Here is a 22,500-nt window from a genome sequence, read left to right on the forward strand (position 1 = left end):
ATATATATATATCCATGTGTGCTTGTGTGTGTCTTCATGTAGCTATACATATATATATATATATATATATATATATATATATATATATATATATATATTTGTGTGTGTGTGTGTGTATGTAAATGGATTTCCTTCAGAAGCTCGAAATACTGAAATCTTGAATTTCAGTATCTCGAGCCCAAGAAGTGGAATCCACAAAACAACGAAAACTAAAAATCGCGAAATTCAAAACCTTGAATACTGGAAGTTTTGAATTTTGCGGTTTTACTACACACACACACACACACACACACACACACACACACATACACACTATCCACCATACAAACACACACAATCACTCTATTACATGAAAGCAGGGGGCAAGCCACCCTGCACCCCCCATGTGGGGGTCTGCACCCCCCACACCCCTTACTTAAATATTCTCACTCCAAGGTATATATTTCAGTGCCAGTTTAACAGTGTGCATCACTGCAGCTGCATTTAGAATAGTGATTTTTAGGTGATTATACTTCACTGCAGATTACTGAAACACAATTAACTAAATTTTGGTTATTAACTTTTGACTGAATGTCATTTTACTGCTCAGTGTCTTTATTTCATATTTTACTGCAGTTTCCATTACAATGATGTTGGTTGTTTGAGTTGCAAACATTTCAGGATACTGTGGGATCAAATCCCTTACATTACTTCCTGCTTTACCAGTGCATGATACTCTGGGATCAAATCCCTTACATTACTTCCTATTTTTTTTGTGCAGGATACTGAGGGATCATATCCCTTACATTACTTCCTGGTTTGTCAGTTGACTTTCAGCTAGAAGTAGCTGATCAAGATTCCGTCAGTGAAATGTACTTTATCAGACCACCAACCACCCATCTGACTGCTGTGCTTCTTATGATGATTGGTGATGATGATGATCATCATGATAAAAAGAATCAGTCTTTGTACCAAACCATTATTCAACTTATTGGTGACCTACTAATAACTTACGCTCCTGCGTCAACTCTATTTACTGTTCCAGACTGGATTCTTTTATCCCGCCACTATTTCACGATGTGACTTGCATGCAGGCTGTCTGAATTGCTTGGTACCTCTTTGCGCAGTTTGTGTCAGAAGGTTTAGCAGTGCACAGCTACACTATGTCAACAATTCGCTCTTTTCTGTTGCCTTAGACATATATGCTACAAACCATGTTAAAGCTGCCTGACACAACCTTTCTACTAGTGTTGTAAGTTCAGTAAAAAGAAAAAAGTAATGTAGACATCTTGTAACTCATGTTAAAATGTTAATGTTCACATGCTTCCTTTGACTGATTATGCAGTACCTGGTTGGTATGTTTCTGTGGGACTCATTAATTGCTTTTGCTTTGTAAACAGGCTTCGTGACCTCGACAGCATAGGTGAATCCTTAAAACATTACCAGGACACTTATCATTCACTGGATCAGTGGGTTCAAGATGTGGAAAACATGCAACACAAACTTCAGGAAAGGCAGCTCGACGACAGCAAATCTCTAGCTGATCAGCTTAACAAGCAGAAGGTAAACACCACCAATATACACCTTCATAATTAACCTTCTGCTCCAAGAAACACTGTTGAAAGCAGGATTTAAAGGTTAAGAAAATGACCAAGCATTAACATTGTCTACCATACTGTTGGATTGTGTCATTTTGATGCTATTAATGATGTAGTAAAGAGACTTAGACCTTCACAGGAGTAGGAGGGCTGGCAATGAGGGAAGGGTTGGAGAGACACATTCCCATAGGAACACCACCAGTGGGTTGAGTAGAGTTGTCACTGCAGCTGTTGTAAGAAAAGTAGTATGGCCGTTTTCCCACAAAATACTAGTTTATTAAAAGCAATGGCTACATGGAACAAAGATATTCTTGCAAGTTCAATATCTTGTAAAATCTCAGCAGCTTAAAATCCCCTTAAATCTTGCACATATCTACTAAGTTTCAGTCAAAAAATAAATTATCATTTGAAAAATCAGTCTGTAATAAACACAGAGTAATGTAGTTTAACTAATGTGCAATGTTTTTATTCATGATTAGGCCTGTATGGAAACCAATGATCCATTGAGACAGTTAATGTTAGGTTTTATGCTCCCTGTTTATCAGAAAAGAATCTTTACTTAATGGCTTATCCAGTGCCGCTAGGTTTGTAGCAGTCAGTTTTCATCACAACACGATCACTGATTTCAATCATTGTTACTGTCATTCTCCTACAGGGCAGTAGAGATTCTCTGTATTCTGTAGAGTATGCAAAACAATTCATATTAACTCTGATTTGCAGTATTGTACTCAGGAGTCTCTAGAGGAACAATATTTGTGATGTCATTGTGTCTTCTTTATCATATATGAAGTTCCATCACTTTTTTTTTTTTTTTTACAAAAAAGGCTTTGCATATAGATGCTGCCCAGTAAACCCCAGCCTTTGGAAATTGTAAAAAAAAAGATGTTAATGGCTATTTGCTAATACCTTTATACTGACTACAATACCCACGGAGGAATATTTCCCAGTCATTGTTCTGTTGAATACATTTATTATGAAAACATTTTCATATGACAATATAATCGATATTAACTGCATCTGTAGGAATATTTAGAGGTGGACAGAATAACCACATGCTGTCTCATATCATATTTTAAAATCGACCAGTGATTTTTGATGCTGTCTATCACATAAAACTTTGAGAGGCCCTATTTTAATTTTTATTAAAGTTTGCTCATTGTGGCCTTACTCAGTGGTTATCTCATAGGCTTAAACTACACGTGCGTACATTTTAGAGGCACAGGGTACATTAAATCTTCAGTTAAAAAGCAATAAAGAGTGCCGTAAGAGAGTTTTTGGTCCTAAAGATTTGTCCACTTGTTCTCGATCAGCACCTGAAAACCTGGTGGGACTATAGGAGGTGTGGTGTTTCATCTTACAAAGTGTGTTGTGCATAGAAACCCTTTTATGCACCCCACTGATAGACAAACTGAAGTAGAAACAAAGGGGGAGGGTTCAGGATGACTGAGCAGAGAGACCACAAGCAACGTGGAAAGACCAAAATCTGAGAATTATGTAAATTCATCACATAAGATAACCTGACAGTGTTCATTTTGTTTTGCTTCAAGATGCTCGTTTCTGAGATCGAGATGAAGCAGAACAAGATTGATGAGTGCCAGCGATACTCTGAACAGTATTCTTCATCATTGAAGGTAGGTGATATTCTTCATCACTGAAGGTAGGTGATAAATCTTGTTATTCACTTAATCAACCAGGTACTAGAGTCTATGGTCATTTAATTCATCCTGACACCCTGAAGATGGTGACGTGAAGTTGGGAGTTGTTAACAAAATCATCTATTCAAGAAACAATTCAAAGTTAATAGGTTGTCATATGGGGTCCTGGATTACTGGAAGGGCTTCAAGAGAATGGAGGCTTTATTGAACTTTTCAAGGACTGTTAGCCCAGCAACAGTGGTACATTCATAGGCACAGCTGTCCACACAACCACTACATCACTAGGTCTCAGTTCTCCTGCACAAATATTTTGAAGCAATGTGACTGGGTCACCTGTTGAGTGCAAGAAATGCGTATATGTACATAGATATATTTATATATATATATGTATATATATATATATATATATATATATATATATATATATATATATATATATAATGTAGTGTATTGTTTGTGCTTCTATTGAGTCATGTCATTTCATTGGCTGATTATGGGGAAGGCTTGAGACTGGAATCCTTTCTACCCTTACACAGTTCTTTAAATGGTAGTAAAAAGTAGCAGTTGATGAAGAAATGTAATGCTTGTTGAAGTGATTGCCTGCTATACTTCGGTTAATTTTAATTAAATATAATATTTAAAACTAGGTATTTGCTGACATTTAGATGGTCTTCATGTAAGTCACTTCTGCAAACTCAAGATGAAAACCACTCTGACCACTGCTTATACGAAAAACTGATTTAATGTGCTGATTGCTTTTGACTTAACAAATGTCAGACTTGCTCAGAATCAGCAGTCACAGCTATGGATTTAACTTCAAGGATCACTTCTGCAGACGGTCTTACTCATGGGCAGTTTCAGAGCTTCCCCATTTCCTTTGCCCTACACTTCCTTTATATATTCCACCCCCCACCCCATGTTATTACATCATGGTGTAAAGGAAGATATACCTCTTTCTTGCTGCAAGGGATGATACAGACAACCGTTTAGGCTGCTGTGCCAGGCCAGAAGTGGAAGTCCACAAATAAGTACCCACTAGGAGATTTATTTCTCTTCCTTTAGCAGAGATCCTGTTATATAATAGGAGTTGCTTTTATAGTTTTTTTTTTGTTTAAAGCTGAGTTTTGTCATTTTTGTCATATGGTCACAACCAGACATGCCTCGTCAGTGGTCTGGGGGTGCCGGCCAAGGAAAATAAGTGTGCTTTTAAAAGACAGATTAATTTTTAAGGATAGCCATTGGAAGTGTGTTTATTGTTTAGTCTTTTTCCATGACATTAACTTCTGTTACATCTGCAAAGAATTTAGTCTCAAAAGAACCAAATCTGAGAGGGATGCTACATTTGTGTATTTAAATCGTAAAAAGGTAACAATTTTCTTTTCCCATCTGTCAACTCAGTTGACAGTGGTCACTCAGGTACCTCTCAATGGAAGTCTTGCTGCTGGCATCAGGAGTCAGTAGATGCCAGTGACAAGATTGTGCTCATTCAGTCCCCAGGCCTGGAGTTTAATATATCATCTATTCCTGATAAAGCCCATCCAGAGGCCACCATGTCTGACAACTCTGGGTCATCATCTGGACAGATCACAAAATGTACCTCCCACTGTAGACTATTCTACACCACAAACACAACAATGTCTCCTTATTAGGCATGGAGAAGATGACTTACCCATGTTCGTTATTGATGTTAATGGATGCACAGTTGATCTCTTGAGAGAACAAATTGCAATGAAACACCCTAGGTAGGAGTCTAGGAGGCCTCAGACAGATGCCTAGCCACTTTGCCTTACAGCAGTATCAGTTTGGTTCTCTTTGGCACAGGGGCTACTTAATCATTTTGCAGAGTTGGCAGATGGGAAACACCAAACCTCTGAAGATGAATGAATGACCTGCAGAACATAGGAGGGGCTCTTCACCTGTCCTCATAGAATCTGTCATTAAACCAGAAGCCATATAAAAGATGAACACAACCTAGAAAATGGATTGCTGCCCAGAAGTGGGCTTTAGAGTTACTGTGGTATGACACCCCTAAGCCAGTGTCAGTTCCCTAGTAAAAGGAGCTCTACTGGCTGTATTTGAAACTAATTCTCAGGAACTAGAATTTCTGCGGTTATCAAGCACTGATTTTATCACTAGGCCAAGGAGCTTGCTAGTAATAGGACTACAGCTACTTACTTACTTACAAGGTCTTTAAACAGGCCAACATGCTTGAGTTGGCTTTTCTAGACACCTTTGATATCAGTATTAAGCATGCAAGGGGCATAATTCATAGATATTTGGACATTCGGTTGAGTAATAATTGTCACCTCATAGTTACATATTTTCTTAAAGACATGGAAAACGATGAAAATATTTGGGGCATCATAAAGCTACAATACAGACCAATAAAGTATGGGCCAAATTGATTCCTGCCTCCCTTTGTAGAAACTGTTGTGTTTACCAGTGTATCCTGATGTGTTCAGTTCAGATTTTACATCTGTTAATACTAACTGGGTATTCAGTATACATCATTTAATAATATGCAGCAGTGAAAGGGTTACTTACATTGCCACTTGTTTGTGCACTGCTTTTTACTTTGGCAAAACTTCTAAGATGTTAAAATTCCATATTTCCAAGCATCTAAGTGACATGTGTTGCAAAAAAGCAAATAAAGCTTTGTATATGCACATTGAAACATGCTAGAGCTAAATTTATGTTAATGGGCATTGATAGACTCCAACAGACCGTCCTTAATTGACTGCGGTAGGAAGACACATTATCTGTTAAAGAAAAGAGATGGATTGCCTATTTGGGGCTTTGTTTTCACCTGGACTCAATGAAAATTTTAGACGAAATTGTATACATGCAATAAATCTATTTATATTGATATGGTTATTTTCACTCTGTTTAAGAGACATGAGACCCAGTTTTTACCTTGTCATTCTATTGCTCTACACAAAATGTCAGTATTGGATTTATGTTTTGTTATTTCTAATGTCCGAACCTAAGCACTAAAGGTGGAGGTGTTGCCATATTCATTAAGGGTATCCACACCTCCAGGCTAGTTGCTCAGCATAATGCATCCAAGATTATCCAAGTGCAACTAACTCTGGGCAAGACCGCAATCCAAATTGTAGCTTGATACAGATCCCCCACCATGCCCCAGGATTCCCACTCCTCATTTCTTGATTCACTGGAAAATATTAGGGTACAACATAACACCCTAATAATGGGCGATTTCAACTACCCCAACATTAACTGGGAAAACTACTCATGTACCAACACTTGTGCTCAACGTTTTCTGGAATTCATAAATTCCAACGCCTTCGATCAACTTATCCACATCCCCACCAGGGGCAGCAATATCCTAGACCTGGTCATTACCAACATGGGCAACTGGTGTTCCACACCAGGGGTCAATTCCTTGTTGGTCAGATCCGACCACAAGCAAATCACCCTAGACATCCACATCCCACCCCCATCCCCTATTAGGGAAACCACCGTAAAAAATTTCTCCAATGCCAACTTCACGCTTCTTAAAACAGAAGTGGCAAACTTCACGACACCCATGATGACGGACAATAGAGGTACGACTGCTGAATCCTATACAACTGTACTTTATAAGCACCTACACGAGTGCATGGATCGTGCAATCCCTAACAGAACCAAGATGCTATCCTCCAAAAACAGGAAGCCAATCTGGTGGTCCCCAGCCATAAACAAACTTTACAACAGAAGAAAGAAACTGTTGCAAAAAAGAGTAAAATCCCATGATTGGAGGAACTCTATGGTCAGCCTCAGTAAGAAGCTGAGATCCCCTCACAAAATCCTCCAAAGCCACTGACTCTAAAGACAACCACAAAGCATTCTACAGCTATGTCAAGAATCTCAATGGCAACACTCAGATCTGCTCTGAGTTACAGCACAATGGCACTAAATATACAGAACCAGCTGATATTGCCAACATCCTGGCAGATAGGTTCAGTGCTAACTTTACCCCTCTCTCATCCCCTAAAGGGCCCATCTCTATACCGGAAGAATGCAAAGTTCCTGTAGTCATGGCTGCAAAGGTAAAAAACACACTCTCCAAAGCCAAGAACACAGCATCAATGGGACCTGACAACATCCCAGGCAGTGTTCTACATGAACTACAGAATGAACTGGCACCCCACCTAAGTAACATGTTCAGTCATAGCCTCACCTCAGGCTTTGTGCCCACTGAATGGTGCACAGCAATGGTTATCCCACTCCACAAAGGGGAGGCACCATGGACCCTGGGAACTACCGCCCCATTAGCCTGATGAGCCTGGTCTGCAAGGCTATGGAACGTATCATCATGGAACTTATAAACAATGACATTGGTAATTTCCAAACTTTGGACCCTACCCAGTTCGGGTTTGTAAAAGGCAGATCATGTCTCCTAAACCTGATAAGACTTCTTTAAAGCAGTCACCAAAGCCGTAGATATGGGTAAGTTGGTTCACACAGCATATCTAGATCTCGCCAAGGCTTTGGACACCATCCCCCACTCTGGAATTATAGATAAACTCACTAAACTAGGTATAAATCCCTATGTCACAAGATGGGTTGCCAACTGGCTCATTGACAGAACCACAATGTGAAAGTAGCAGATTCTAAATCCAACTTCAGACCAGTGACAAGTGGAGTACCACAGTGTTCAGTCATAGGTCCTCTCCTGTTTGGTATCTGCTAACATAGAAGGTCTTTGGCTAACAAAGTCCACAGATGGCTGCAAACTAGGAGCCATAATCAAAATTCCTAATGATGTGGAAATCCTACAAAAGTGCCTCACTGAGACAGATGCCTGGTGTCAAAGCCATGGCCTCAAGCTCAATGCCAAAAAGTGCATTGTCATCCCCTTTGGTAAAAACTCTGTACCCATGAACTACCACATAGGTGGTAGTATACTTAACACCGAAAGTGTGATAAGCGACCTTGGAAAACAGGTGGACAGTAGTCTCTCCTTTGATAATCACATCGCCACAGTAGTCAGGAAATCCTTCTACGTGGCATGCCTCATCACAAAAGGGTTCTCATCCAGGAAAAAAAGAGGTCATTACTCCCCTCTACTCATCACTCATTAGACCCATTATAGAGTACAACGTCCCTTTCGGTATGTACCTCACAATATATCTACAACAACTGGAAAGCCACAGAAATACCTCACAAAGAGGATTACCGGCCTCAAACAGATGCCCTATGCAGACCATCTCAAAAAACTGAGCTTTACTCTGTCACATATCACCTACTCAGAGGCGATTTATGCATAACATACAAAGCTATGTCCAACCCAGAGCTGTTGGACATGCTCCACTTAAAGAAATCCCAATCCCTCCGAGCTCTAGGGACCTAAACCTTGTCACCACAATAAACAGAACATGCTGGAGGGATCGATTCCTGTCCCAGAGACTTCCCATACTCTGGAACAAACTATCTATCTATATCAAACAAAGCTCCTCATTAGCACTCTTCAAAAAAAATCTTGATGATTGGATGGGAGATAGGAAATTCACCCCGGGGATCACTTCTGTCTGCTTGACGGGGGCACAGGAAAATAATTTTCTCGGCTGGCAAAAGCCAGGGTACCCTTTGGCTAGGCTTATATAGGCCCTAGGGCCAATAGCCTAGTACCTACCTATGAACCTATGTCACATCTTTAAATAAATGCAATCTGTTTTAGTTTACCTGTTTGATGACCAGGTAAGACCACTGGGCACAATCGTCCCTTTTCAAAAGTGACTCAGGAGTACTTTTTAATTAATTGACTTACTCAGAGTTACACAGTAGACAGATGACAAATGAAGGCAGAAGGAATCAAACCCTGTACCCTGGGGCACAGGAGGCAGCTCATTAGTAGCTCAGAGCTTTAGTGTTCTCTGTGCTAACTTCAGTAATGGTGCTGTGATGTTTTAATTGAACAGGTATTTAAATGCAGGAATTAGTTTTTGGATTAGTCACAATGAAAAAGGTATTCACATTTTAACACCAAACATCAAAACCAATGCATCTGAGGCCGATGACAAGATAAAGGACACTGATGCAGTCTCATATGCTGCAGGGTGTGTGCCCTACTCCCCCATGGCAACCTTTCATGCTCTGCAGTGACTGTCTTTGGGAGGTTAATGCACTTATGCAGTTGATCAACCCCCGTACCAAGTAGTACATCGCTTGCAGCTCAGAGCCGATTAGGTGAGCTGTCATCGGCTGCTCCCTCACATCCTCCCCTACATATAGTATATAAATAAGGAATACCACCATCCAAAGGTTTCTACTGAAGAAACAAAAACGATCCAACAAAGATAAACGAGTTAGAAACCACCACGATAGAGTAAGATCCCCTACATCTCAGGTTTCTTTGTTCTACACCAAATTTACTCCCCCTTCATGGTGTATTTTTTATCCTTCTCAGTATATCATGATCTTGTGGAAGGCAATTTGCCCATCATAGATTAGAACAACAGTATCTAAAGGACATACTTCATCTTAGTTTTTTTGTTGACGAATCTTCCTTGGGAACTGAACTTCACGGTTTATATATTACCATATCTTCCCTTCAGACCAGTTACATACACTTAATCGAGTTACAGTTACAAGATGAAACATTTCTTTGGAAGTTTTTAAACTTAATCTGAGGTTTTATGATTGCAGTGTAGGTTATCTTAATTAAGGGGCTGGAGGTGTGCCCTTCACATCACCCAAGATTTCATTTTTATATATTTTTCTTTCATAGAAGTAGCTCATCATTTAGTTTCAGTATGATTAAGCATAGAATATAAAACCATTCTCCTCCTGGCTCATGTCTAAGCGCAAGGATCTTATTTATAACAAACCTTTTCTTGTTCCACGTAAGGACTAGATCTATTTCGAGATTAGTTCTGATTTTCTCCTAAAGGTTGTTTCTGAGTTTTCTCCATTCAGTCAGGCCCTTCATCTCCAAGTTTTCTTCCTGGGTTCTTAAAACAGATGAGAACATATCCCTTGTAATCTGAATGTTGAGTATCCGTTGTAGTTCTGCATCTGATAGGTTCCCGAGCACAGGCACGCAGCCATATTGTTGTTCCTGTTTCCTTTCTTCCTAATAGATAAGGTTCCAGCTAATGATTATAGCAAGGTGGAAGCCAAAGTAAGATCTAACCAAGCAGAAATGTCACAGGAGCGTGTGAAGTTCACAAATATGTTATGCACCTAGTTCACTAATAAAAATCAAACTTTAAAATACTTAATACAAAATAATAAAATAAAATAAAATAGTAGGTAGCCCACAGCTGAGTTATAATGAAAAACATTAAAGGCATTCATTATTTATATATAATCAGGTTATTTGGAGCAAGGGAGTGGATACAGAGGGTGGTTTTAAGAACAATAGAAGCATTTAGCTCATTCCTTTAACCAAGTCCCCCTTTCCCATTAACACCATAGTGTAAACCGAGACTGTGCTACCTTAGAACTGAAACGCTAGAGACAAATTAAAATATATAATATAAGAACAGCTTATTATGGCTAACCTACAAATCCAAACTTTATTACTTAAGAAACCAACTCTAACAAAATGACTAACTAATTAACTAACAAAAAGCTCTACCACTAGACATCTGTCAGAATAAATATTAGTAACGTAGTAATTAGAGACATAGGTGCCAAACCAGGGATGAATTTCCTGTTCCCCATCCAGTTGTCCAGGTTACACTTGAATTGGGTTAAGGAGGAACTCTGCTTCACATAGATGGGGAGCCTGTTCCAGAGATGGGGTAGTCTCTGGAATACATACCTATCTCTCCAGCAGGTCCTATTTATATCACAGGCAAGCTTTAAGTCTTTAGGATGGGTAATTCTGGTGCTGTTTATTTTGTAGATATATATGAGATCCATCAGAGAGGGGTTTGACAATGCCCTGTATGTCAGGCATAGATCTCCCCTCAAAAACCTATAGGAGCCAGAATACAGGGATGGAGCCTTGAGGTGGTCTGCATAGGACATTTTACTTAAGCCCTACATTTATTTAGTGAGGAACCTCTGTGGACATTCCAATTGTTGGATATGCCTGGTTAGGTACATACTAAAGGGGGCATTGTACTCAAAGATAGGTCTGATGACTGCCAAATACAGTGGAACAATGACTTCCTTGGACTTAGATGCCATACCTTTGTTTATAAGTTGGGCAACATAGAATGATTACCTCACTACTGTAGACACATGGTCAAAGGCTAAATTACTATCTATGTGTGTCCCTAAGTCCCTGACTACTGGGTCAGCTCTAAGGGTTGTTTTATCAATATGATAGTTACCAGGGGTGGATGACTTCCCAAAGAATACTATTATGCATTTCTTGGCATTTAGTTTTAGTCCATGGCTCTGATACCAGTTGTTTGTCTGTGTCAGCCCCAATGACAGTTCCTAATTTGCAATCATCTGCAAATTTAGTTAGCCAGAGACCACTGACATTGGCCTTGAATTCAGAGAAATAAATGCCAAAAAGAGGTCCAAGGTCTGATCCCTAAGGGACTCCACTTGTGACTAGCCTCTTTGTAGAGGTGAACTTCCCAATTCTAACTTCTTGGGTCCTGTCTGTGAGCCAGTTGGCTGTCCACCGGGTGACATACGAGTATATGAGTAAAAGTATCAGAAAACAGAAAACAGCACCAGTGTCAGTTATTTTCATTGTTAAATATGTACAACGTTTCATGTTTGTTTATAACAATATTAGCATGTATAGTATCAGTGTGTAATGTCAGCATTAATCAGTCCCTTATCAGACTTTTATTATTGATCCATAAAAGGCATACTAGAACTCAGAAATTGCCTCACTGTTTAAAAGACTATTAAAAGTCAGATATGGGACTGATTAATGCTGACATTACACACTAATATTATACATGCTAATATTGTTACAAACAAATATCAAACATTGTAAATATTTTACAATGAAAATAACCGACATCGATACTGTTTTCTGATACTTTTATTCATTTAAACAAAGTGCTTTCTTAGTTAGATGCCACACTTGAACAGATCCCCAGAGCCTTAATGTTTTATTTTTAACGTATTTCCACCTTACCAATTATAGCTATGGTTTTCAGCCTACTTAGGTGTTCACTTGTTAGATTTATACACATGTTCATTAATATTATGATATGTTTTTTACACACAAACCTGATGATGTATTTATTTGGTACAAAAGTGATCTTTGTCAGTGTTTCAGTTTATAAGTTACTAATATTTATTCTAATAGATGTCTAGTGGTAGAGCTTTCTGTTAGTTAATTAATTAGTAATTTTGTTAGTCGGTTTCTTAATTAATAAAGTTTGGATTAGTAGGTTAGCCATAATAAGCTGTTCTTATATTATATATTTTAATGTGCCTCTAGCTTTTCAGTTCTAAGGTAGCACAGTCTCAGTTTACACTATGGTGTTAAGGGGGAAGGGGGTCTTGCTTAAAGGAATGAGTTAAATGCTTTTATTGCTCTTAACAGACCCATGCTTTGTAACCACACTATTGCTCCAAATAACCTGATTATGCATAAATAATGAATGTGTTTATTTTTTTTATTATACTCAACTAGAAAAAAAATAAATGAAAACTCCAGCCAAGCTAGAACTTCCAATGAGTGACCTCCGAAACCTCCTGTAACAGAGGCACATGGGATATATGCAAATGACCCTTATGAACATCAGGTGTTTCAGCTATATAGCGATTCTGATTGCCGATGACCATTACATTTGAAGTCGTTTTAATGGACAATTTCAGGCCAATAAAGCCAAACCCCACTAGCTATGGATATGCCTATTTTGGCCTTGTTATGACCTCGTCAGCATAGCATAAGCAGTGTTTGACTAAGCATAAGAAACACAGGGTTGTTATACCCAGCTGATGTCCATTACCATTAGGGTGACTGCAAAATATCCCAACTAACAAATTAAAACAAAGAGTTAGAAGGTCACACTTGTAAACCATCCCAACTAACAAATTAAAACAAAGAGTTAGGCTGGAGTTTTCATTTAGTTTTTTTCTGATTGGTTTTTCAGGTGACCTTGTAACTCTGTTTTAATTTATTATACTCAACTAGGAATTGCCTGTTTGTGTGTTTCAATAAAGGATATTCCATTCTTAACTCAGCTGTGGGCTACCTACGATTTTATTTTATTATTTTGTAGTATGTATTTTAAAGTTAAATTTTTATTAGTGAGCTAGCTGTATAGCATATTTCAGGGAGTGAACTTCACACCCTCCACACTGCAAAGTTTCTGTTTGGTTTGTTTTTGACCCAGTATAAGTTGCATATTTGGTTTTCTGAGACTTCAAGGGACACCATATCTTTTTCTTTTTACCAAAGAAAGATCTAAAGACAAAGAAAAAGAATAACAAGATAATATAGTAAATAGCATAAAAAGTACATACATGTGTATACTGCACTTAGTCTGTCTCCCAGAGTCTTCAGTGAATATACAAGGGTCAGTTCTAAAAGTTAAAGGTACACTTTTTTTCTTCCTGTTTAGGACTATGAACTTCAAGTGATGACATATCGAGCCATGGTTGACTCCCAGCAGAAATCTCCAGTAAAACGGCGTAGAATGCAAAGCTCTGCTGACACCATCATGCAAGAGGTACTAACCCATTCCTGTTGTACAAAAACAACTATTAGCAGCTGGTAACTGCAAATAACACTTCTTTTGTTTTGTTCTTCTGCTGTAGTTCATGGATCTCCGTACCCGGTACACAGCCTTAGTGACCCTTATGACTCAGTATGTAAAATTTGCTAGCGATGCTTTAAAGAGAACAGAACAGGAAGAGGTAAGATTACGATAACTGTACAAACAAAGCATTATGGGATATTAGGGCAGTGAAAATCTAATTCAAAAGAACCAGATTGTTTCTGTTACTTAAAGGTACATCGAATGTTTGAAGAAACTATTTTCTGTCATAAGCTGCACTGCTATTTATTTTCCAAAGAGACTTCTACTGTAAACTTTGGGACAATTCAGAAAGTAGTGCACATTTTATCACTTTACAGTTTTGTGATTATTAATAGTCATTTCCATAAGCATTGAGATGTTCATACATTTTTTTTTCTGTTTAGATTACGTCTTCATTTTGTATGGATTATATTAATCTTGTTGAATTTTTTAATTTATTTATTTGTGTATTTTTTGTGTTCAAAATTTAAAACCAAATAGTGGTAAGATTTACAGTTGTGTCAGACTAGACTAACTGCATTCTTTAGATTTCACACACACACACACACACGCACACGCACACGCACACGCACACACACACACACACACCCATAAGTTTGCATACTCAGATGCAGACATGTACACACTTGAACACACACACACACACACACACAGACACACACACACTAGTAGACATGTACAATCATTTACTCAGGTCATTGAACCACATGTACTAGTATGACTCTGTCATAGTCCATGTGGGTGTTAATGACCTGAGACATACCTCCCTTGACTGTATGAGGCAAGACATGATAGAGCTTGCTGATTATGTGTGTCGGGCAGGTATGAACCTAGCACTGAGCTGCTTACTACCATCATCAAGGATGCTGCCACATTACCAACCAAAAATTATTGATTTTTAACAATCATAACACCCCATAACACAATCTTCACAATCATTAATAGAGAAGGCCAAAAACGCTGCATCAATAGGCCCTGATAACATCCCAGGATGTTTACTAAATGCCATGAAACATAGGTTCATAGGTTGGTACTAGGCTATCAGCCCTAGGGCCTATATAAGCCTAGTCATAACAATTCCCTGCCTATTTTTTCCCACACTATTTACTTCCCTGGACCCCTGTCTAGCAGGACGACTGACGTGATCCCCGGGGTGAATTTCCTTTCTCCCATCCAATCGTCAAGGTTCCTTTTGAAGAGGGCCAAAGAGGCGCTCTGCTTGCCATGTAGGGGCAGTCTATTCCAGAGTCTGGGGAGTCTCTGGGTCAGAAACCAATCCCTCCAGTATGTTTTGTTTATTGTGATAAGGTTTAGATCCCTGGAGTGTGTGGCTTTGAAGGATTGGCATTTCTTTAAGTATAGCATGTCCAACAGCTCTGGGTTTGACGTGGCCTTGTATGTTAAGCAGAGATCGCCTCTGTGTAGACGATATGTGGCAGAGTATAGCTGGAGTTTTTTAAGGTGGTCAGCTTAGGGCATCTGCTTTAGGCCTGTGATTCTTTTAGTGAGATATTTCTGTGGCCTTTCCAGTTACTGCAGATGTCTTGAGAGGTACATACCAAACTGGGCGTTGTATTCTATAATGGGTCTAATGCGGGATGAGCACAGTAGGACAATGACCTCCTTTTATCTGGATGAAAAGCCCTTAGTGATGAGGTGTGCCACATAGAAGGATTTCCTGACTGTTTTGGCGATGTGGTTATCGAAGGCGAGACCACTGTCCACCTGTGTCCCTAAGTCTCTTATCATACTTTCGGTGTTTAGTGTACTGCCACCTATGTGATAATTCACGGGTACATGTTTTTTTCCCAAAGGGGATAACTATACATTTCTTGGCATTGAGCTTGAGCCCATGGCTCTGGCACCAAGCATCTGTTTCTCCCAGTTTGTAGTCATCTGCAAACTTTGTTAGCCAGAGTCTCTTAGTACCTCAGAGAAATAGATGCCAAACAAGAGAGGTCCCAGGACTGAACCCTGAGGTACTCCACTTGTCACTTGTCTGGAGCTAGATTTGGAGTCGGCTACTTCTACAGTGTGGGTTCTGTCAGTAAGCCAGTTGGCAACCCATCAAGTGACATAGGGATTAATGCCCAGCTTAGTAAGTCTATGTATGATTCCATAATAGGGGATGGTGTCAAAGGCCATCTCTGGTCCACTTGAATCACTTTTCAACTGGAGCCTTCAGTCAGGTTTTGTGCTCAAGGAGTGGAAGTTGGCAACAGTCATTCCCTTGCTAAAAGGAGGTCCGGCCACTGATCCTGGTAATTATAGGCCCATTTTTCTTACCAGCTTCATATATAAGGCCATGGAAAGAATCACGATGGATATGATAAATAAGGACATAGGTAACCTACAAACACTGGACCCATCACAGTTTGGCTTTGTTAAAGGAAGCACAAATAAATCCCAGTCCAGGTCAGGAAAACACTGGTTTAATGTTCCAAAAGAGCGTAAAACATAAAGCATAGGATAAAGTAGAACACAAAGCACACTAACGCTGTCCAACAGAAACGTTTTCGTCTTCAACTTTGTCAAAGTAACATCTGAATAAAGTACACAGTGCTTATATGTCCTTTTCACATTTTAAAACATCCAATCACGTGTAACCAATTCATTTAATTGCATTTAAACATCATAATTAAAAAAATTTAAAACCTCACACATTTTATCCCAAACCATGTAACTCTACTAAATAAATAAGTTGTGATTTGAATGAAATACGTGGTTGTTAAAAAATGATATTTTTGAATAAAAACAGTTAAAATCATTTCAAAATTGTAAAAATGTATGAAAATGTTTAGTTAATTCACAAACCACTGAAATAGTTTACAACACCATCTAGTGGCCAAAAAGGATAACATCTATTAAGAAAAGGAAGAACAACTAGATTGCAATAAATATGAATGTATTAATGTTTTGAGAAAATGCTTAACATACTCATAACCCCATAAAATATAGCATAAAGTGTATTGAGAAAACAGCAAACCATTGATGTTTTCTAGTTTCATTTACTTAGAATTTACAACAACCAGGTGAAGTTTCTAAAAAATGTATGTGTGTACTCATTGAACCATTTTTTCTAAAGTTTGGCTGCTCTTAATTTTAATACTGGTGCTAGGGACACAAACTCGTTCATTCCAGAATTCCTACTTGCATCCAGTACAATCTGCCAGTATAACTCTCTATACTCGATGAGGGTCTCCCACATACCTCCCCTAGGGTTAGGTGGTACAACCTCCAACACAAAGAATCTAAAGCCAAAGGTTTTGCAGTTGAGTAAATGTTTGTATAGTGCGTTTGTCTCCTTCTTAGTCTTGATATCGTATAGGTGCTCATAGATTCTTTGTCTCAACTTCCTTTCACTTTTACCAATATAAAATGACTTACATTCACCACATAAAGAAATATATATAATCCCTTTGGTATCACAATTCGCAAAACTATTCAGGTAAAGTTTTTTCTTTCTTGCTTCTAGAAATAATTGATTGCCACAAAGCAAGTACTTGCAATAATTGCATCTACCACACTTGTGTAATCCTGTTCTTTGTTTGTTTTGGTCATTCAAACCCTTTTCTAAAATGTTCTTAATAGTTTTGCCTTTCCGATATGTGTGAACTAAGTCTTTGTCAAAAATGTAATCCAAGTCTGACACTTTGGAAAAGTTATTCCATTCTCTGGTGAAAATCTTTTTAATAATACCTGACTGTCCACCATAGGTAGTAATGAGCCCTTCCTCATATTGTTCATGGGCCATATTTTCCTGTATAGGTGTTGCTTGAGTTAGACCCTTCCCTAGTATAGGTTTAAACACATCATTTCTTTTTTCTTTCACCTCCTCAAGAATCTTGTTGAAAAATTCCTGTGGGTAACCCCTATTCATAAAAAGGCCCCTAAGGAAATCAACCTCTTGAAGAAAAGTGTCATTCTCTGAAGTCATCCTGCTTAAACGCACTAACTGGCCTTTCACAACACTCTTCTTTTGATGTGGGGGATGGCAGCTAGTGTAATGAAGGTAGGAATTGGAGAAAGTATCCTTCCTATGTACTTGAGATGTAAAATTACCAGTTTTCTTCCCTATGTGAACATCTAAATAAACTAATTCATCTTTGTTGAAGATACTGGTGAATTTCAAAAATTCGGTGGTGTCATTCACATAATCAACCAATTGATTAAATTCATCATGTTTTCCATCCCAAAGGAAACAAAGGTCATCCAGGAACCTAGCGTATAGAAACCATCTGTCTCTAAAAAGTGAATTTAGCAGGTATTGGCTCTCCCAATATGCCATAATGATATTGGCATAGGTGGGGGCACAGTGCGCACCCATCGCAACTCCTTTTTCCTGTTTAAAGTATTCACCTTGGAAATAAATAAAGCTATTTTTTAACACTTAACCTCAAACACCACGCCACACACCAACACTTGTAACACTTGGTGCTTGGACATTACATTGCTGGTTGCCTGGTGACAGATCTTGGTGGTTAACCTGGAGGACAGCCCTTTATGGTACAACGACGGATTTCTTTTTATTTTTTAACACTATTTCCATCAAAATCAAGCTGTTCCTGAAGTTTTTGTGATCTATCTTTTTGCTCAACACCAACATTTCTTCAAACCATGTCATCCCCACATCATGTGGAATACATGTGAAGAGGTCCACCACATCCATGGTAGCAAAAGCCAGTTTTTCATTAAACAAGCATGGTTCAAGTTTCCTAAGGAAGTCCCATGAATCTTTTAAAATGTGGGTTTGACCCTCTAGCACACACTTTACCTTTTGGTCCACATACTTTGCTAAGGGTGCAGTCACAGACCCCTCAGCCGATACTATGGGTCTTAAGGGTGGGTTAATGTTGTTTTTGTGCACCTTAGGGATTCCAAAAATACATGGTACTTTTGGTTTGTCCACTCTTAGATATTGATAAGTGTCCCAATTGATGGAACCTTCTAGGAACAAATCATAAAGTGTTGCTTGAATCTTTTGATAGGCAATATTAATTTCATTAATGGAAGCTCTGGAATACCTTTTGGTGTTGTTGAGTATTTCCATCATCTTGCCCTCATACTGTATCATATCCATTATTACAGTTCCTCCACCTTTATCGGGTTTCATAACCCTTATGTTTCGGTTGTTGCTAATCTCTTTTAGGGTATTTAATTCCTCTGCTGTTAGATTAGAGTGCACTTTCTCTTTCCCCAACCCTGCTCTAATGTCATTCTCCACTTTTAATTCAAAATTCCTTAATTGTGGATGTATGGGCGGGTTGAATGTACTATTACGTTTGAGCCCTGTTTTGCTGGTATCAATTTGTTTACCTTTAAAAAATAGTTGTAAATTTTTCTTCCTAATAAAAAGTTTAATGTCCACAAATAATCTAAAAATGTCAGTTCTCTGTTTGGGAATAAAAGTAAAACCCTTAGAAAATAAATTAAAATGAGTTTTGTTAACAATCATACTAGAATAATTAAAAATGTGAAAATCTTGGTAAGTCAACCTATTGTTGATTTTTGTAATGTCGGTGGTTAATTCCACACCTTCTCGTTCATTCTGTGTGGATTCCACCCCCTCCCCATGTAGTTTTTTGAATTGTGTACTGCCTTCTCTTTTTCCATCAGCCTTTCCGACCTTCTTAGCTGTGGAAATTCTTCTGTGTCAGTGTGTATGCCTAAATTTTGTTCACCCTCCTATGTCGTTTCTATTGTTTGTTCCTTGGACCAATTACCAAAACCCCTTCTATAAGAGGTTTTGGGCTTAGGATAATGTGTTTTGTCAGCATACTCTTTCAAGTCCCTGTTGATTTTACCCATTTTACTATCCTGAGCTTCCTTACATTTAAATTCAATATTCTTTAAAAGCTTGTGATATTTGTCTCTCTCACATTCGACCGTGTACATTAGATCACTTAAAATGGCTTTATTAATATTGTCTATGTCAACCCGTAATTTCAACATTTCAGTTTCATTGTTTTTAATAATGGCATTCATAATCTGAAAACCACAGTTGTCAAAAATAGTGATGAGCTCATCATAAAAAACAGACCCTTCAAACACTTTGTTAGGGTATCTACACACCCTAAGTCCCTTAGGGACTATCTTAAGCGACAAACAATGCTTTAAATAACTGTTGTCCATGTCCAAAGATTTGTATTTGAAAAGAAAAAAATCCAGGTCATTCAACATTGTTTTGTAGGAGGCAGAATAGCTGCCATTAACACACTTTTTACTAAAGTCATATTCAACATTTAAAAGTTCAGCTACTCGCATTTGAGTACCTGTGTTTGGTATATCAGTCCGTGATGGTCTCTGGGTATGACTCCTCCTGGATCCATTTTGTTCATCAAGTCCACCATCAGCGTCATTGAGAGTGATGTGGGGAAAACCTTCAAGGCTACTGTTCCCTCTGTAGGTCTCCTCAAAAGCCGCTGGTTGCTGTATAGGATCCAAGTTAACGCTCCTTCCAGTCGCTACAGGAACCTTCGTAGCTTCCTGGTTAGCTGGTATCGATGTCAAAAGTGGCGTGGCCATGGATTTGCTGATGGGCGTTAACAACTCAACCAACTGTGTTGACTGCCCAATCAACTTACGAAGTTCTCCTGTATCAGAGCCCCTGGAACCAGAATCTGCGCAAGGTCGGATATCCATAAACTGATAATCCACAAACTCCAACAAGTAGCGGTAAAAAAACTAATAAACAAACTAAAACCACCACACAAGCGCAAATAAATCCCAGTCCAGGTCAGGAAAACACTGGTTTAATGTTCCAAAAGAGCGTAAAACATAAAGCATAGGATAAAGTAGAACACAATATGAGGAAGGGCTCATTACTACCTATGGTGGACAGTCAGGTATTATTAAAAAGATTTTCACCAGAGAATGGAATAACTTTTCCAAAGTGTCAGACTTGGATTACATTTTTGACAAAGACTTAGTTCACAGATATCGGAAAGGCAAAACTATTAAGAACATTTTAGAAAAGGGTTTGAATGACCAAAACAAACAAAGAACAGGATTACACAAGTGTGGTAGATGCAATTATTGCAAGTACTTGCTTTGTGGCAATCAATTATTTCTAGAAGCAAGAAAGAAAAAACTTTACCTGAATAGTTTTGCGAATTGTGATACCAAAGGGATTATATATATTTCTTTATGTGGTGAATGTAAGTCATTTTATATTGGTAAAAGTGAAAGGAAGTTGAGACAAAGAATCTATGAGCACCTATACGATATCAAGACTAAGAAGGAGACAAACGCACTATACAAACATTTACTCAACTGCAAAACCTTTGGCTTTAGATTCTTTGTGTTGGAGGTTGTACCACCTAACCCTAGGGGAGGTATGTGGGAGACCCTCATCGAGTATAGAGAGTTATACTGGCAGATTGTACTGGATGCAAGTAGGAATTCTGGAATGAACGAGTTTGTGTCCCTAGCACCAGTATTAAAATTAAGAGCAGCCAAACTTTAGAAAAAATGGTTCAATGAGTACACACATACATTTTTTAGAAACTTCACCTGGTTGTTGTAAATTCTAAGTAAATGAAACTAGAAAACATCAATGGTTTGCTGTTTTCTCAATACACTTTATGCTATATTTTATGGGGTTATGAGTATGTTAAGCATTTTCTCAAAACATTAATACATTCATATTTATTGCAATCTAGTTGTTCTTCCTTTTCTTAATAGATGTTATCCTTTTTGGCCACTAGATGGTGTTGTAAACTATTTCAGTGGTTTGTGAATTAACTAAACATTTTCATACATTTTTACAATTTTGAAATGATTTTAACTGTTTTTATTCAAAAATATCATTTTTTAACAACCACGTATTTCATTCAAATCACAACTTATTTATTTAGTAGAGTTACATGGTTTGGGATAAAATGTGTGAGGTTTTAAATTTTTAAAAAAATTTTTTTTAATTATGATGTTTAAATGCAATTAAATGAATTGGTTACACGTGATTGGATGTTTTAAAATGTGAAAAGGACATATAAGCACTGTGTACTTTATTCAGATGTTACTTTGACAAAGTTGAAGACGAAAACGTTTCTGTTGGACAGCGTTAGTGTGCTTTGTGTTCTACTTTATCCTATGCTTTATGTTTTACGCTCTTTTGGAACATTAAACCAGTGTTTTCCTGACCTGGACTGGGATTTATTTGCGCTTGTGTGGTTGTTTTAGTTTGTTTATTATGTATACATAAGTGCCTGACAACCGACCAACAAATGCTACAAACAACCCGACAGTTAAAAATGCTGAAAAAAAGTGCTTGCATAGTGTTAAGGTTAAGGATAGGACTATCTTTAGGGTTAGAGTTAGGGTTAAGGTTAGGGCTAGGATTAGGGTTCGCACACATGACCTAGGGATTTCATAGTAAGGTCTTCTCTTTGTTCAAACCCACTGTGCCATTGCAACATACTGTATGCATGTGTGTGTCCATATTTAGAACATAATATAAATTTTAAAGGTGTGCCAGATCGCTTATTTAAGTGCAGCACATCGTGGTTCTTTACAGCCTGACGTTATAGCTTCCTCTGCTAGGTGTCAAAAGTCTCTGACTTTAGCTGTTTTAGGAAT

The 22,500-nt window shown here is 38.2% G+C and overlaps 1 protein-coding gene across 4 annotated transcripts in view; it reads left to right on the forward strand.

The window, feature by feature from the left end:
• The window catches only part of DST (dystonin), a 4,096,730-nt gene that overhangs the window by 2,438,292 nt on the left and 1,635,938 nt on the right, over positions 1-22,500 (forward strand). For all 4 annotated transcript variants that reach the window (XM_044063350.1, XM_044063347.1, XM_044063348.1 and 1 more), the window contains 4 exons: positions 1,380-1,542; positions 3,125-3,208; positions 13,726-13,833; positions 13,922-14,020. In XM_044063350.1, the coding sequence (XP_043919285.1) occupies positions 1,380-1,542; positions 3,125-3,208; positions 13,726-13,833; positions 13,922-14,020 (454 nt within the window). The remainder of the gene's footprint in view (positions 1-1,379; positions 1,543-3,124; positions 3,209-13,725; positions 13,834-13,921; positions 14,021-22,500) is intronic.

This window comes from Protopterus annectens, chromosome 2.part1, assembly GCF_019279795.1.
Source record: "Protopterus annectens isolate FY-2018-M chromosome 2.part1, PAN1.0, whole genome shotgun sequence".
NCBI classification, from domain to species: Eukaryota; Metazoa; Chordata; order Ceratodontiformes; family Protopteridae; genus Protopterus; species Protopterus annectens.